Source organism: Mustela nigripes, chromosome 1, assembly GCF_022355385.1.
Source record: "Mustela nigripes isolate SB6536 chromosome 1, MUSNIG.SB6536, whole genome shotgun sequence".
NCBI lineage: Eukaryota > Metazoa > Chordata > Mammalia > Carnivora > Mustelidae > Mustela > Mustela nigripes.
In genome coordinates, this window is record NC_081557.1 from 6,809,941 (window position 1) to 6,824,422 (window position 14,482).

The 14,482-nt window shown below is 50.6% G+C and overlaps 1 protein-coding gene and 1 long non-coding RNA gene across 2 annotated transcripts; both read right to left on the reverse strand.

Annotated features, from left to right (window-relative positions):
* Positions 1 to 502: 502 nt before the first annotated feature.
* LOC132005895 (uncharacterized) lies at positions 503 to 3,109 on the reverse strand. The gene is made up of 2 exons (XR_009400936.1): positions 2,824 to 3,109; positions 503 to 2,076 (listed from the first exon to the last, which is right to left on the reverse strand). It is a non-coding gene; the product is annotated as an uncharacterized LOC132005895 (long non-coding RNA).
* Positions 3,110 to 5,148: 2,039 nt separating this feature from the next.
* Positions 5,149 to 14,155, reverse strand: LOC132008420 (solute carrier family 22 member 20-like). Its single transcript, XM_059386977.1, has 7 exons — positions 13,772 to 14,155; positions 12,140 to 12,243; positions 9,046 to 9,200; positions 8,345 to 8,513; positions 7,121 to 7,244; positions 5,696 to 5,811; positions 5,149 to 5,389 (listed from the first exon to the last, which is right to left on the reverse strand). The coding sequence occupies exons 1-7, from the start codon at positions 14,153 to 14,155 to the stop codon at positions 5,149 to 5,151; spliced, it is 1,293 nt and encodes a 430-aa protein (XP_059242960.1).
* Positions 14,156 to 14,482: the final 327 nt, after the last annotated feature.

The following is a 14,482-nucleotide window of genomic DNA, read 5'->3' on the forward strand; positions in this document are numbered from 1 at the left end:
CCTGCATCAGGCTCTCTGCTCAGCAGGGAGCCTGCTTCCTCCTCTCTCTCTCTCTCTCTCTCTGTCTGCCTCTCCCCCAACTTGTGATCTCTGTCTGTCAAACAAATAAATAAAATCTTAAGAAGAAAAAAAAAGAAGAAGAAGAAGGAGCATTTGCTTCACTGACTGAGCCAGCGGGTGCCCCGATCTAAATCTTTGTAAACTTAGGTTTTCTTTCTTTTTTTTTTTTTTAAGATTTTATTTATTTATTAGAGAGATAAAGAGAGAACACAAGTAGGCAAAGAGGCAGGCAGAGAGAGAGGGAGAAGCAGGCACTCTGCTGAGCAGGGAACTGGATGTGGGGCTCAATCCCAGGAGCCTGAGATCATGATCTGAGCCAAAGGCAGAGGCTTAACCCACTGAGTCACCCAGGAGCCCCTAAACTTAGGTTTTCTGAAGCAGTCAAGTTTTATAGTCTGCTTTGATGTACTACTTTAATTCAGTTATGTTCAACCATTATCTGTTTTCAAAAAAGGGATTTTTATTTCTAAAAACAAACCATGATATAATTCATAATCATAATTCAAACGAGAATTGAATATTGGTTAATCGTTCATACTTAAAGCAGATAAATAAGTAAACAACAAACAGAAATAACAAAATATGAATTAGCATTTGAGAAACTTAGCTGAATTTTTTTGTATTCTATTTAACATCATTAGATCAGAGGCTAGTAACAAAAACATGAACACTGCAATAATCCTCTGTCTTCTATGTTAGAGAAAACGTAGGTGTAGGGAAAAAAAATACATACATTTACATGCCCATGCTGGATAGAGAAGCTCAGTGATAACCAGCGGACACCCTGATTTTCAGAAATTCAGGAGGCTCTTCTCCATACCGAAGCCCTGTGGGTCTCAAGCATATGTCCTTGTATATCAAATGACCATTACCAAGCTTAGCGATATCAGTAACTAGCAAGCGGTACTATGTCAACAGCGCTCTGATCAACATCTTGGACACGCCCCTCACCACCTCTCTTTGGAAGCTCTGCTAGGTTTTTGGCCTTTTGGAGTCTCAGGCATTCACCCTGTGATCTGGGCTGCCTCCCTGGGCTGCTCGCCAGAGAGCTGGTTGGGTCATCCACAGGCAATGTAGGATATGACCTTGAGCTGCAGCTACTAAGGGTTTCAGGGTCTGAGAAGAGCCACCACCAAGGAGACAAAACCCTTGGGGAGGCAGCCTGGGGGGACGTTTTCAGCCATCATGTCATTGTTTTAGATTAATCATAGAAAAAAGCTGTTGGACTTGAAAAATATTTCAATCATAAAAATTTCCAAACAGGGCGCCTGGGTGGCTCAGTGGGTTAAGCCCCTGCCTTCTGCTCAGGTATGATCTCAGCGTCCTGGGATCAAGCCCCACATCAGGCTCTCTCTCAGCAGGGAGCCTGCCCCCTGACCCCCATGCACCTGTCTCTCTGCCTACTTGTGATCTGTCTGCCAAATAAATAAATAAAGTCTTAAAAAATTTTTCCAAACACGTCCCAAAGTAGGAAGATCAAGGAACTCCCTGCTTCAACCCTGGCACTCACTCTGTCCACTTTTCTAGAATTTTAAAGCAAATTCCCGATGTTTCATTTCATTCCTAAATACTTCAGCTTCACATCTTTTTTCTTTTTTAAAAAGGGACGTTGGCTTCTGTTACCTGATGCCACTTCACAAAATCGACGGATCCCTTCATATCTACTTAAAGCTCATTCTTCATATTCAAGTGTCACAGATTGTCCAATACGTGTCATTTCTCGTTGGTCTCTAAGTCGAATGACTCATCTGCCTTATAATATTTCCAGAGCACAGCCCTATCGTTGCTTTCCATGGTGGTCAAGCGGGGTGCCACCGCATTTCCTTGGCAAGACGTGTCACATTTCCAAAACATGAGAAAGTGAAGAGAGAGGAAGGGCCATTCAGAATATAGGTGTGGGTCCAGAGAAATCACACCGTACATTTGACTTTTGTCTTTTCTGGGAGAAGTGAGGCCAATCCTTTCTTTGTGGTATTTTCACTGACGTTTCTTTGCTTGTCACGAGCCATCTTCACTCTGGGTAAGGAAAGACACAGAACAACATGCTCTGAGCGGAAAAGCGAGAGCTTCAGAAATGGACGGGCTCCTGGGTCTCTGCCACCGCCCTGAGAAGGAGGGTGCTTGCTGCCCCAGAAGAAGGGTGAAATGGAGATGCAGAGCTGCCCCCTGAGAGGTGCCCCCAGGCCAGGCCAGCCCAGCCCAGCCCATCTGACCTGCAGACACACCCAAGCCCAGCCCCGATCCTCCAAGCCACAGATAAGGAACCCACTTGCAAAGAAGTGCTTTGTGGGTAGATTAGATGACCGTCTTCCTTCTAACCTAGAAAGCATGGCTGAACTTCATTTGAAGGGACAGACTGACTCACTTGTTCCCTACCCCGTGTTTTGCAGCCACAGGTTAGGTGACAAGAGGGATTTAGCCATGCGACAGCTCCCCTCCACATACAAAGTGATGATGTATTTAATAGAAGGAGAATTAGGCAGCACTGTATATGGCCTCCTGTGGGATTCACCTCCAAATGCTTCCTCAGGCTCCCGGGCGATCACCACCAATTTTAAGACACCTGAAGCCATTATGACATTTACAGAAGGAGGGGGAGGGGCAGTGCGAGTGGCCCCAGAGGTCCTGACATGGGCCCAGGGGGGTGCCCCCCACTCCTGCCAAGGCAGCAAGAACCCCAGAGGACCCTTTCCCACTGCTGGTCCCCACAGGCTACAAGGACTTTCTGAGACACTGGAGAGATGCGAGCAGGAAGTCTCTTACCTCTTCTCTGTCTCCTGGATGGTGTTCGGCAACGGCTGGTTGTTGGTCTCTATCAGGAAGGAGCCCGCTGTGGCTGCCAGGATCGGGACCAGGCCAAACATCACCGGCTGTAGCACTGGGCTATGGTTGCCCAGGATGTAGACCAGGGAGGACAAGAGGGAGCCCAGGCGTGTGCTGAAGATCCCAGCACTCATCCCGGTCTGCCTGAGGAGACAGAGAACACGGAAGGGGTTGGGACCGTGCAGGTGCACTGCCGGAATTCAAGCACCTGCACCAAGCCTGAGAGGATCTGGTGAATGAATGAATGAACCAGGCCCTGAGTGTCAGGGCTGGTGCACAAGAGATAAGAAGGCTGCGTGGCAAAGGGCCTGATCCTGGGATGGGTCATGTGGGGGCACATCATGGGGAAGGGAACCTTGATCTCAGATGCGCCCAGGGGGATGCTTACTGGGAGCCATGATAATGACGGAAAGCCTGACAGCTGATACTTACTGAGCACGTGCTCTGGGCTGGGCGCTGCTCCAACACTCAACTCCTCAGCTCTTCATTTCCTACCACTACCTGGGATACTGACATTTTTCCGAAGCTATAGACATGATACCGTTTATGGAGTGCCTGCCAAGTTCCGGTCACTATTCCAAGAGCAATGTCCTACGATACCCAAAATCACGTTAAAATAGGGACTTGAACCTGCTCTTTTGAGACATGAAACCACAAAACCATTTCCAAAAGAAGGCTGGTTTCCTTAGTGGCCCAGCTCTGAGCGACAGGGGCTGCAGTCTCGGTCCCAGAGACAATGACCCATCTTCTTACCTGACTTCGGTTGGGAAGAGCTCCATGGTGTATAGGTAGAGACAACTGAAACAGCCGGCCAGGCTCCTTTTCCCAAACAAACAGAGGATCATCTTAAAGGTATTCAAGTCTGAGAGAAGGCAGTGGGTGGGGTGTAGACAAAAGGGAGTTAATGAAATGTCAATGTAATCACTAATCACCTGTTCTGACATCTCATTGTGTCAAGCACCTCCCGGCCCCATGGCCTTTGCACTGGCCGTACTCCCTCCTCAGCGAGCTCTTCTCCCCACTATTCACCTTCTTCTTTCTTTCTTTCTTTTTTTTTTTTTTTAAAGATTTTATTTATTTATTTGACAAACAGAGATTATAAGTAGGCAGAGAGGAAGGCAGAGAGAGAGGAGGAAGCAGGCTCCGTGCTGAGCAGAGAGCCCGATGCGGGGCTCGATCCCAGGACCCTGGGATCATGACCTGAGCTGAAGGCAGTGGCTTTAACCCACTGAGCCATCCAGGCGCCCCTCACCTTCTTATTTCTCATCTTCTTCTCATCCTTCTCAACTCAAATGCTACTTTGGCGAGGAGGACTTCCCTGATCTGTTTCACTGAGCAGAGCCCACCATATATTCCCTTACTCCTTGGACATCTCCTCTGAGGCACTGATCTCAACTGCAATTAATTATAGTCTGTCTCCCTAAAGGCTTCTATGTTCCCTGAACCTGGGTCTGGTCTGAGCCCCGGGGCCGGCAGGTGCTGGAGAAAGAGCAGTGAATAACTAACAACCAACCCAAGTTGCTACTTTCAGATGAGGCAGGGGCAGTTGGGGAGTGAGGAATGCTGAGATTTAGCCCTGTCCCGGGGAGTTGGGGAGGTGACTGTCCCACAGACATAGGGTTTTCATCAGTAAAATGATAGATGCGACAGTCTTCAACACATCCCCCACTTGCAGGATTCTAGATTTTTGTGATTCCTACAACCATTTCAGATTAGTATCCCTTGCTACTAGATCTCAGAGGGCTGAATTTATATCTTTATAAACTTACCTAATGATGATAGCTAAAATTTATTCAATGTTTCCCATGAGCCGGACACTGGGATATGAACTTTTTACACAGGATCTTTAATGATTTTTTAAAAATTATTGCAAACATGGAAAACTATAGAGATTGCTATGACAAAATGCCCATGTCACCATCATGTTGTTTTCCCCGATGTTAGCACCTATTAGCTGTGTGACCTTGGACAAGTCACTTCACCTCTCTGTGCTTTATTTATTTATGCTTCAGTTATAAAAGCAGCTTATGATGATCAGATGAGTTGATACATGTGAAGGACTAGCACAGTGCTTGGCAGGCAGTTAACCCCAAATAAGAGCTTCTTAATTATTCTTCCTAAACAACTGTGAGTGTCAATGGAGGGTAAGTGGGTCGACTTGTCCATGATCACAGGAAACCAGTTGAAAAAAGGTTCATCTGGTTCTCTAGTCTGCTCTGAATCATCAAACCAGACCGTGTCATCCATCATATCAGAAGAGAATTTTCACGAGACCCAGAAGAAAACCTCACCTCGAGGAAGAAATGAGGTGACAAGGATCACGCAACCGGCCGCCAGCTGCAAAGAGATGGCAGTGATTCGGCGGCCAAAGTAGCCCATGCTCAGGCCTGTCAGCAGCTTCATGGGGAAATCCACGACTGTAAACAGCAGTTGTGTCCAGTAGATGTTGAACCCAAATTTCTGCACATCCAAACCCAGCCCAAAAAAGGAGAAGCCTGCGGAAAACCTGGAGGAGAGAAAGTGCCAGCAATTTACTTCCTACTCAAGAGGTGACCCATGGTTTGCCTTTCTTTCAAATGGAAGGAGTCTCCAACATTCTGGCCACGGATAGGATGCGATCCTATTCTAGAACCCAATCCTCTCTGGTTCCAGACTTTGCCAGGTTTTCCCATCTTCTCAGATTGCTTCGCCCATGATCTGTTGCCTCCATCTCTGTCTCAAGCCAGTGGGGTACCAAGGAATGACAACTCAGGAGCAGCCGTCCGGTGAATGATTCGGGTGGGGGGTTGTTACTCTTTGGGGCACCACTCACCATCCCAGGGCGATACAGCAAGTTGTCCTGCGGAGTCCCGGAGTGCGGAAGAGATCGAGGAGGAATGGGGTCTCCTTGATAGCAGCTGTGTCCTCCTGCATGTGGAGCCTTACTACCTAGCAGGAAAAGACCAGAGTGGGGATGACGGAAGAAAGGGCTCCGGCCCTTAGTCCTTCCACTTCCTGATGCCCTACAATTACTTGATTCCTCCCACATTGGCCAATTCCTTCACACACACCCTCAAGGAGAAATACAGGACTTCAAATTATGGGCGTGTATTCTCTTATATAGCAACTTCTCCTTTTCTTTTAACTAGTGTTTCTTGATGGTCAACAATGACCACCATTTATTGAGTACTTGTTATGTGCCAGATGGGGGTCTAAGTACTGGATGTGAACGAACTTATTTAATGTAAGGGAGATTCTGCAATCCTTTTTACAGAAGAGGAAACAGAAGCTCCGAAGGTTAAATAATTTGCCCAAGGTCACAGAGCTCTAAGTAGGGAGCTGGGAGTCAAACCCCGGTGAATGGCCCCAAGTCTGGGATCTTAGCCATTGTTATTTTGTTTCTTCATGTTCGTAGTTAGAAAGGTCCCTGCCTCCTCTTTCTCCAGCTCTACTCTCAATTCCCCCTCTCCAGAACTGTCTTCTACTCTTCTAGGTGTTTCTTCTCATACTTATTTCCTATTTCCGGATAAAATGCTACACTGCTATGGCTTGATTTTCCAACTTTAGATTGATTTATGCTAAGAAAGAATGAAGGCTTAACCCTCTTACTCTACTACCTCTGACCTAACCCTTCCCTTCTGTAATTCTCCCAATGTAAGTCTCATTCAGAGTTGAACCATGTCGTGTACTCTGATTATATTTCTTTCTGTGATGTGAGCTTTTTATTTTCCTAAAGTTAATAATTGCCTCTTTTGTGTATTTGCTTGCTAATATTCTTGGTTTCTTAAGTACTTGGCACTTATTTATCCCCAAATTCTTTGATAGAATGATAAAATTCTTATTAAGAGGATAAAGTTCAATGAGCAATCTATCAAGATCATTTTTTTTCCTTCATGAAAGGCCTCTGGTATATGTCTATTTATGTGTTTCAGTACAGACTGATCATTCTTTAGGTTTTCTGTCCAACTCTTTCCCTTCTTTATTACCTTTCTCCTATTTGGGATCTTCTATTTCCTGGATTCCCTGGCTTACATCCTTGTTTTGGTGGAATGTCCCCTGTGGTAGCTTCTGAGAAAGGGTGTAACAAGACACTTTCCCCAAAGGTCCTCTGCCTATCTGATGGTGACAGCAACTGCTTCTGGATGTAGACACTTACCTCTTTGTTCACCCTCGGGAGGCCAACTTAAGCCCCCACTGAGAATTACTGCCAACTCAGGAGGAAGGGTTCGGGTAGTGTGTGGGTTCCCTTTGTGCCTACCTCTGGAGTGAGTTTCCTCCCCTGCTCCTTTCTGCCATTTAATGTTGCCACAGCCTGCAGATTTTTCACAGCCTTGTCAAGTTTGTTGTGGGTGATGAGCCAGCAAGCCGATTCTGGCAGACCCCTAACAGTGAGAGGGCATGGGGTAAGGGAGGGACCGGTCTGGAGGGAGGGACCGATCAGACAGGCAGAGCCTTGAGCCCAACCCTATCCCTGACCAGCTGGAAGGGCCAAGGGATCTCCATCCACAGTGCTTGCCCAGGTACGGGGCTCACACTCCCAATCACCATAGGTCAAGGGCTAGCCCACTTGGAAACAGGGAGATCCAAGAGAAAAATCGGAAAGAACAAAATGGGAGGAGCGTCAGTGAAAGGGGCCTTGGTTGTTTCCGCCATTTTTCTTTTGGTCCTACCGCAAGATATGAATTCGGGCACGTGTTTGTTTTTGCAGAACTGTCACCACGTTGCACACATTTTCTGTCTCCTGCATTTCTCATTTCATGCTGCGCTCTCAATACCTCTCATGGCGCTAGTTTGGGTCTCCCCTGTCATTTTGAGAATTTTGCCTACTTTCCCATGGCTCTGGATTTAAACCTCTTCTCAGTGGCCGGCGGGGTCAAGTGTGCAGCCACTTAGAACCCCAGATGGCGCGATTCACCAGACGATTCGCCAAGGTTGATACGGAGAAAAAGAAACCAAATGAAAACACCTTGTATATCAAGGGTCCTCTCTTCTCTCCTTAAGGAGGTTGGCCCGGTGATGGGTGTTAAGGCAGACACGGATTGCATGGAGCACTGGGTGTTATACTCAAACAAGGAATCATGAACACTACATCAAAACACTAATGAAGGGGTTCCTGAGTGGCTCAGTGGGTTGAAGCCTCTGCCATTGGCTCAGGTCATGATCCCAGGGTCCTGGGATTGAGCCCCACATCGGGCTCTCTGCTCAGCAGGGAGTCTGCTTCTCTCTCTCTCTGCCTGCCTCTCTGCCTACGTGTGATATCTATCTGATAAATAAATAAAATCTTTTAAAAAACAGTAATGAAGTACTGTATGGTGATTAACATAACGTTAAAAAAAAAGAATATTAAAAAAAAAAAGGAGATCAGATCTCAGCAGAGCCAAGCCAAGGTCGGCTCTGAGGCCAGCAAACACCTCACTGACATGAAGTCAGATCAGACAAGGCAACTCTACGTAGGCCAGGGGGCGTCTGGGAGCTGACATACCAGGAGTACAGAAGAATGATCACGTAGGCGACAGATAGGGTGCCCTGGAGCCAGCGCCAGGGGCGGATGAGGTAGGCCAGGCCTGTGAGGACCACCTGGCCCAACGTGATCATGTACATGGTGTAGATATTCACCAGCGTCCGCCTCTGCGTCGGGGTCCACTCCATGGCTGGGGATGACAAGTGTGGCAGTGCTGGTAGTGAGCTCCCAGGGCCAGGGAGAGGGGTCAGCCTGGGTGAATCAGGGGCAGGGACCCCAGACAAGGCCCCTGTGGAACTTGCCGCCGATGAACCCTATTGATGGGTGGGCTCTGACCCCGCTTGGTGCCTTGCAGGGCACACTGTCCTGAGCATCCCAAGCAACTTTGCCATCTCATTTGGTCTTTGTGACACCCCTCTACAGGGCCATCTGGGATCCATCACCCCCAACACAGGCAAGGAGTATGTCCCGGGGACTGGGAATTCGAGCCTGGGGCTTAAGCCACCACCTTCAAAGAGCGGACATTTCCTGAAGGTCTTCGAGGGGGCCGGGTATCATTCTATAAATAGGTATGAGATGAGGGAGGTTCAATCATTAACACCCCGTATCACAGATGGGGAAACGGATGCCCAGACAGGGTAACTGAAGTGCCCACCCCCACCCCCGCCCCCCGGGTGGCACAGCGGTGAGCGGAGCAGCCAGGGCTCCGCAGGGGTACTCACTGAGGCAGAGGCTGGTGATAATGATGCCGGTCATGGCCATCCCGCTGAGGAACCTGAGCATGCAGTAGGCCAGGAAGTTGGGCGAGAAAGCGGCGCTGGTGCCCGCGGCCATCATCAGCAGTATCCCGCTCCGCAGCGCCGTCTTGCGTCCACACCTGCCACCGGGACCGACGGAGCCGCCGGCTAAGCCCCCGGGGTCCGGCTGCCAAGTGGCCTCTCTGCCCCCGCTTTCGCCCCAGCCTGCTGGCCTCCACCAGTCTGCCCCTCACTCCCCCGCATCCTTAGGAAAGGCCTTGGGAAGGGACTCCCGCCTTGCCCCCGCCCCTCCCCACACGAGTTGCCGAGGCCTAGATTCCCCTAGGGGAGGAGGGTTAATTCTTTGCCTCTTGGCTCCGTTCCTTGTTGAAGTACAGCTGTTTCCAGATGGGGCTGTGATGAGCATCTGCGTGTGGCTTCTGGTCCCTGCCCCATGGGGGAGGGAGTGTGAGCAGCGCCTCCAGTGTTCCAAGGGACCCTCGACCCCACACTCATTCTCTTCTACCCCCTCTCAGACCCCCGTGGGCCAGGCAGGTGCCAAGTGCTGAGGCCTCGACCGGGAGCTCCCTTGTCCCTTCCCATGGGACCCCCTACCCGCACCCTCTGCCCTGGCCACTGCGCGAGAATCAGACAATAAGGAAGAAACGTAGGTAAAACACACAGACCGTCAGAGGCCACAGAACAGCGCGGAGCAGAGAAGAACAGGGAACGTCAGAGGGGCTGTCCTTGTAAATAGGGTGGCCAGAGAAGGCTCCTCTGGGCAGGTGACACCACAGAGTGCCACGGACATAGCACTGAGGTGTGTCATCTAAGGTCAAGAGCGTCATTTTCCCCATTTTACAGATGAGAAAACAGAGGCTCAAGTTGAAATGACTTGCGCCACACCCGCAGCCAGTGAGAAATCCCCATCATTGTACTCTGAGGCTGTGAGACGTGGCCTGAAGAGGGGTCCTGGGACTAGTGCCCCTGGTGGGGGAATAGCCAGTGCAAAGGCAGGAGGAAGGAGTAGGAGGGGCGGGGCCGGTGCTGGGTTCAGAGCCCTGGCTCCGGGGCCAGCCCGGGCAGGGCCAGCAGCCCACGCGCCCACCAGGCTTCACAGGCTAGGAACCAGCGGGCTGGCGGGAGGTCGAGCAGAGGAAAGGCAGGGTCTGTTCTGCACCTGATAGGATCGCTCTTCCCATAGGTCTGAGAGCAACAGAAGGGGTCAGGGATAGGAAGAAGCAGGGGGGCTCCTTCAAAGGCTGTTGCAGCCGGCCCGGGGCCAGGGGAAGGGGGCTGCTCCCGGAGTGGCGGCCTCGGAGGCGGCGAGCGGAGGAGGCAGGTCCAGGTCTGTGCCGACGCAGAGCTGTACAGAGCAGACGGGGTTTGCTGGGATACGGGAGAGGAGGGAAATGGTGGGCGAGGTAGGGGGGAGGAGGGGGGGAGCCAAGGGGAGGTCTCAAAAGGGATCAGGCAAACAGTGGAGAAGAGGTGGGGTCACAGACTCAGGAGGTCCATCCAGCTCCTACTGGGCTCTTCCCAGAGGCGAGAGCTCTTGACTTGGAGCTCCACTCGGATGTGCTGCGGCTCTCAGCCATCTGTACGCACAGGACGAGCTGGCCAGGCTGCAGGCCCCTTGTTACTGGGGACTGGCGTTTAAGGCAAGAGATCCTTGCCGGCTCCATGGAGATGACTTTGATTCCCTCCTTTCACCTCTGAGTAGGTGGCGGGGTGGGGGACAGAGTCTGGGGCCCTCCAGGTGGCCTCCTATCCGATGAGCAAGGCGCCCCTCCTGCCCAGAGCTTAAGGCTGGGTGTACCAGCACAGGGGACTGTGGTTGAGTGTTCCAGGAGCCCAGCCAGGGGAGACACAGGCGACTGGGGTCACTGGGTGACTGGGAGGGCCCCTCAGTTGTACAGAAATGATCCCAAGAGCTAAGTGAACTTTCCCAGGTTTCCTAGAGGGGCAGAGCCCAGCTCCGCTAATGTCCACCTGCCATGTTCTTTCTGCGGCACCGGGGTGGGGGTGGGGGGAAGCATCCAACAGGCTGGCAAAAATCAAGAGAGGCAAAAGATTAGAAGACGCTGTACCCGGGAGTGGAGTTCTCAGAAATGTGCCTTGGCCTGTTCGGCTTGAACAAGGATCATCAGTCCAGATACGGCATCGAGCGCAAAGCTGCTTCCTTTTTTTTTTTTTTTTTTTTTTTTTAAGATTTTCTTATTTATTGGTCAGAGAGAGAGAGAGGGAGAGAGAGTGAACACAGGCAGACAGAATGGCAGGCAGAGGCAGAGGGAGAAGCAGACTCCCTGCCGAGCAAGGATCCCGATATGGGGCTCGATCCCAGGACACTGGGATCATGACCTGAGCCGAAGGCAGCTGCTTAACCAACTGAGCCACCCAGGCGTCCCGCAAAGCTGCTTCCTGATGAGAACATTGTCCTCACTTCCAAGAACATGGACAAAATGTCCACGCTGGAATCAGTTTTCCGTGGACCAGTGGTGCTGAGCCCCGCGTCATCTCTGAAATGGGAGCAGCCACCCAGGGCTATTGGGAGGACCTGGGAGAGCGCTCCGTAGAATCAGCCACTCACAGCAACAGTGACTGTGCCAGGGGCTCCTGCTTCCTGGGGAAGCGACCCGTGGAGGCAACCCAGCAGGGAAATCATGGCTGGCAGAAACAAGACCACGGACGCAGCTTTATCACCATTCCCATGATGAAGTTCTTCTGCCGCGTGACTCCAAATTCATCCCCAAGCAGAGAGTAATTCGAGAGTCATGATTGCAATTCATTGCAGAACAAAATAAGGAGGTGTCACCACCCCCAGCCCTCATCAGATGCAGGCACAGGGACTGTCTTCTAGAAAAGTTGGGGTGTCCGGGACCTGGGCAGGGAGGGGCGAGAGCTCTAGCCTGACCCCTCCGTTTGAGGTGTCGGGTGTAGCCCTGGCCGTCTGGCAGGGTAAGGAGGTACGGGGGTCTTCTCCTGTGGGGTCCTGAGCCGTTGAGGACAGTGGGGGGATAGCATGAACTCTAGCCTAGTTGGAAGTTTCTGGAGACTTCCTCAGGCCTCCTCCCCTCACCTGTCACAGAAGATGCCAAAGACAGTAGCTCCGACCAGCTGTCCCATCATGTATATGGACTGGGCAATGGACTTCAGTGACTTGTGCTTGCACACCAAGTCCCACTGGACGGAAAGAGACAAGTGTCAGCAGGTGGCCCAATGTACCCTCACCGTGTGGCTTCCGTAGAATAGTAAGAGCTGCCTTGTCACCTCTTACACGCTAATACGGTCCCACAGCTTGTCCTTCAGCCCATAACCCTGCTTTCATGAGCACTGGCCCTTTTAGATTAAATGGCGGAAACCTCGATATCAGCATCACCGTGATGAATTAAGCACGTTATCCCAGATGTTTTATGAAACACTTGGTCCCGAGTCTTAGGAAACCTCTACCCTAAAAGAAAGATGACCAGCACAAATCTAGACCCAGTTTACTGGAAAGGCTTTCTTCTTCTTCTTTTTTTTTTTTTTTTTAAAGATTTTATTTATTTATTTGACAGAGAGAGATCACAAGTAGACAGAGAGGCAGGCAGAGAGAGAGAGAGGAGGAAGCAGGCTCCCTGCTGAGCAAAGAGCCCGATGCGGGACTCGATCCCAAGACCCTGAGATCATGACCTGAGCCGAAGGCAGCGGCTCAACCCACTGAGCCACCCAGGCGCCCGGAAAGGCTTTCTTCTTTCCTTCTTTTTGTTCCCATTTCATTCAGCAGTCTGAGAAATTTGGGAGAAAACAGGAAAACAAAGGCACCTGGGTGGCTCAGTGGGTTAAGCCTCTGCCTTCAGCTCAGGTCATGATGGCAGGGTCCTGGATTGACCCCCACATGCTGAGCAGGGAAACTGCTTCTCCCTCTCCCTCTCTCTCTGCTGTTTCCCCTGCTTGTGCTCCCTTGCTCTCTGCCAAATAAATAAAATCTTAAAACACACACTCGCACACACAGGAAAATGTATGTCATGTCGATTTTCTGACTGCTTTACAAATAGCTAAGTGAAGGCAAAATAAAATCATCAGACCAAGTGTCGGGGTGGGAGACGCAGTAGGACGGAGCCCTCTGATGTGTCTGAATGTCTTATGCACAGCGAAAACTTCAGCAGAATCTGGGGCCACTCTATGATCCTACAATCCCACTCTTGGGCATACACCCAGCAGAAATGAAAACCTGTGTCCACCCCAATACGTGTGCAAGAACACATATGACCGTGATATTCATAATAGCCCCAAACCGGAAATAGTGCAGGTGCATTTCTCGGTAGAAAGGACATAGATTGTGTGGTATATTCGTGCCATGGGATGCTCCGTGACCCTGAGAAAGAACCAGCTCCCAAATAATATATCAAGATGATTGACTCTTAAAAATCCATACTGAGTGAAAAAAATCCGAGCACACTGAAGAACACACACTATGATCCCATGGGTGTAGGGGGTGGGTGCGCAGTGATGTAGTGACATAGTGACATAGTGACGTAGAAAGGTGCAAGGGAGCCTTCTGGGGTCCTTAGAAGCATTCTGTATCTTGAGCTGGTGTTTACCTATGTAAATGTCATCCTGCCACACACTTAAATTTTGAGCATTTCATGGAACAATTTACATCTCCATTAAAATAATACAAACAAAAAAGCATCTAAAGACCCAGCGTTCAGCTGTAGCCTTGTCTCACCTCAGAAACGATGGAGGAGGCAACACTCTGGTCATACACCCACCCATCCAGGCAGACCTCGGTGTCCAAGCTTAAAGAGGAGGTGTCGTTGAGGCTTAGGATCTGCCAATGGGGCTCAGAGAACCGCAGGCACCGCTCAGGTCTCTGGTCCTTGTCCAGGGGGATGAAGACCCTCAGTAAGTCCCCATCCCCCACACCACCCGGGGCATGAGACCCATTGGTCCAGTTGGCCGGCCGGCAGTGATGCTCCGGGGTTATGGCGGTGAAGTTCTGCAGAAAGTTGTGACAGCCGATCAGGAGGGCGGGGAACATCATGAGAGCAGTCTGGAGGATCTGGAACTTTCCCATGCCACCGATGGTGTGGAGCAGCTCCGAGAAGCCCATGGTGCGCTCTCTGCCGTGGCTGTTGACGGAGGTGTTTGCCCACATGCACTGCGGTCTAATTTATAGGCTCTCTCACCTCCTTCTAGTGGGTTGTTGGGAAAGAGCTTCTGGGTATCTGTCCAGAATCATGATATCATCACATCTTATTTGCTCTGCATCAGGAAATAAGGTGTTTCCACTTAAGAATATTTGTTCAAGGGGTGCCTGGGTGGCTCAGTCGTTAAGTGTCTGCTTTCTGCTCAGGTCATGCATGATCTTGGGGTCCTGGGTTCGAGCCTCACATCAGGCTCTCTGCTCGGCAGGAAGCCTGCTTCTCTCTCTCCTTAT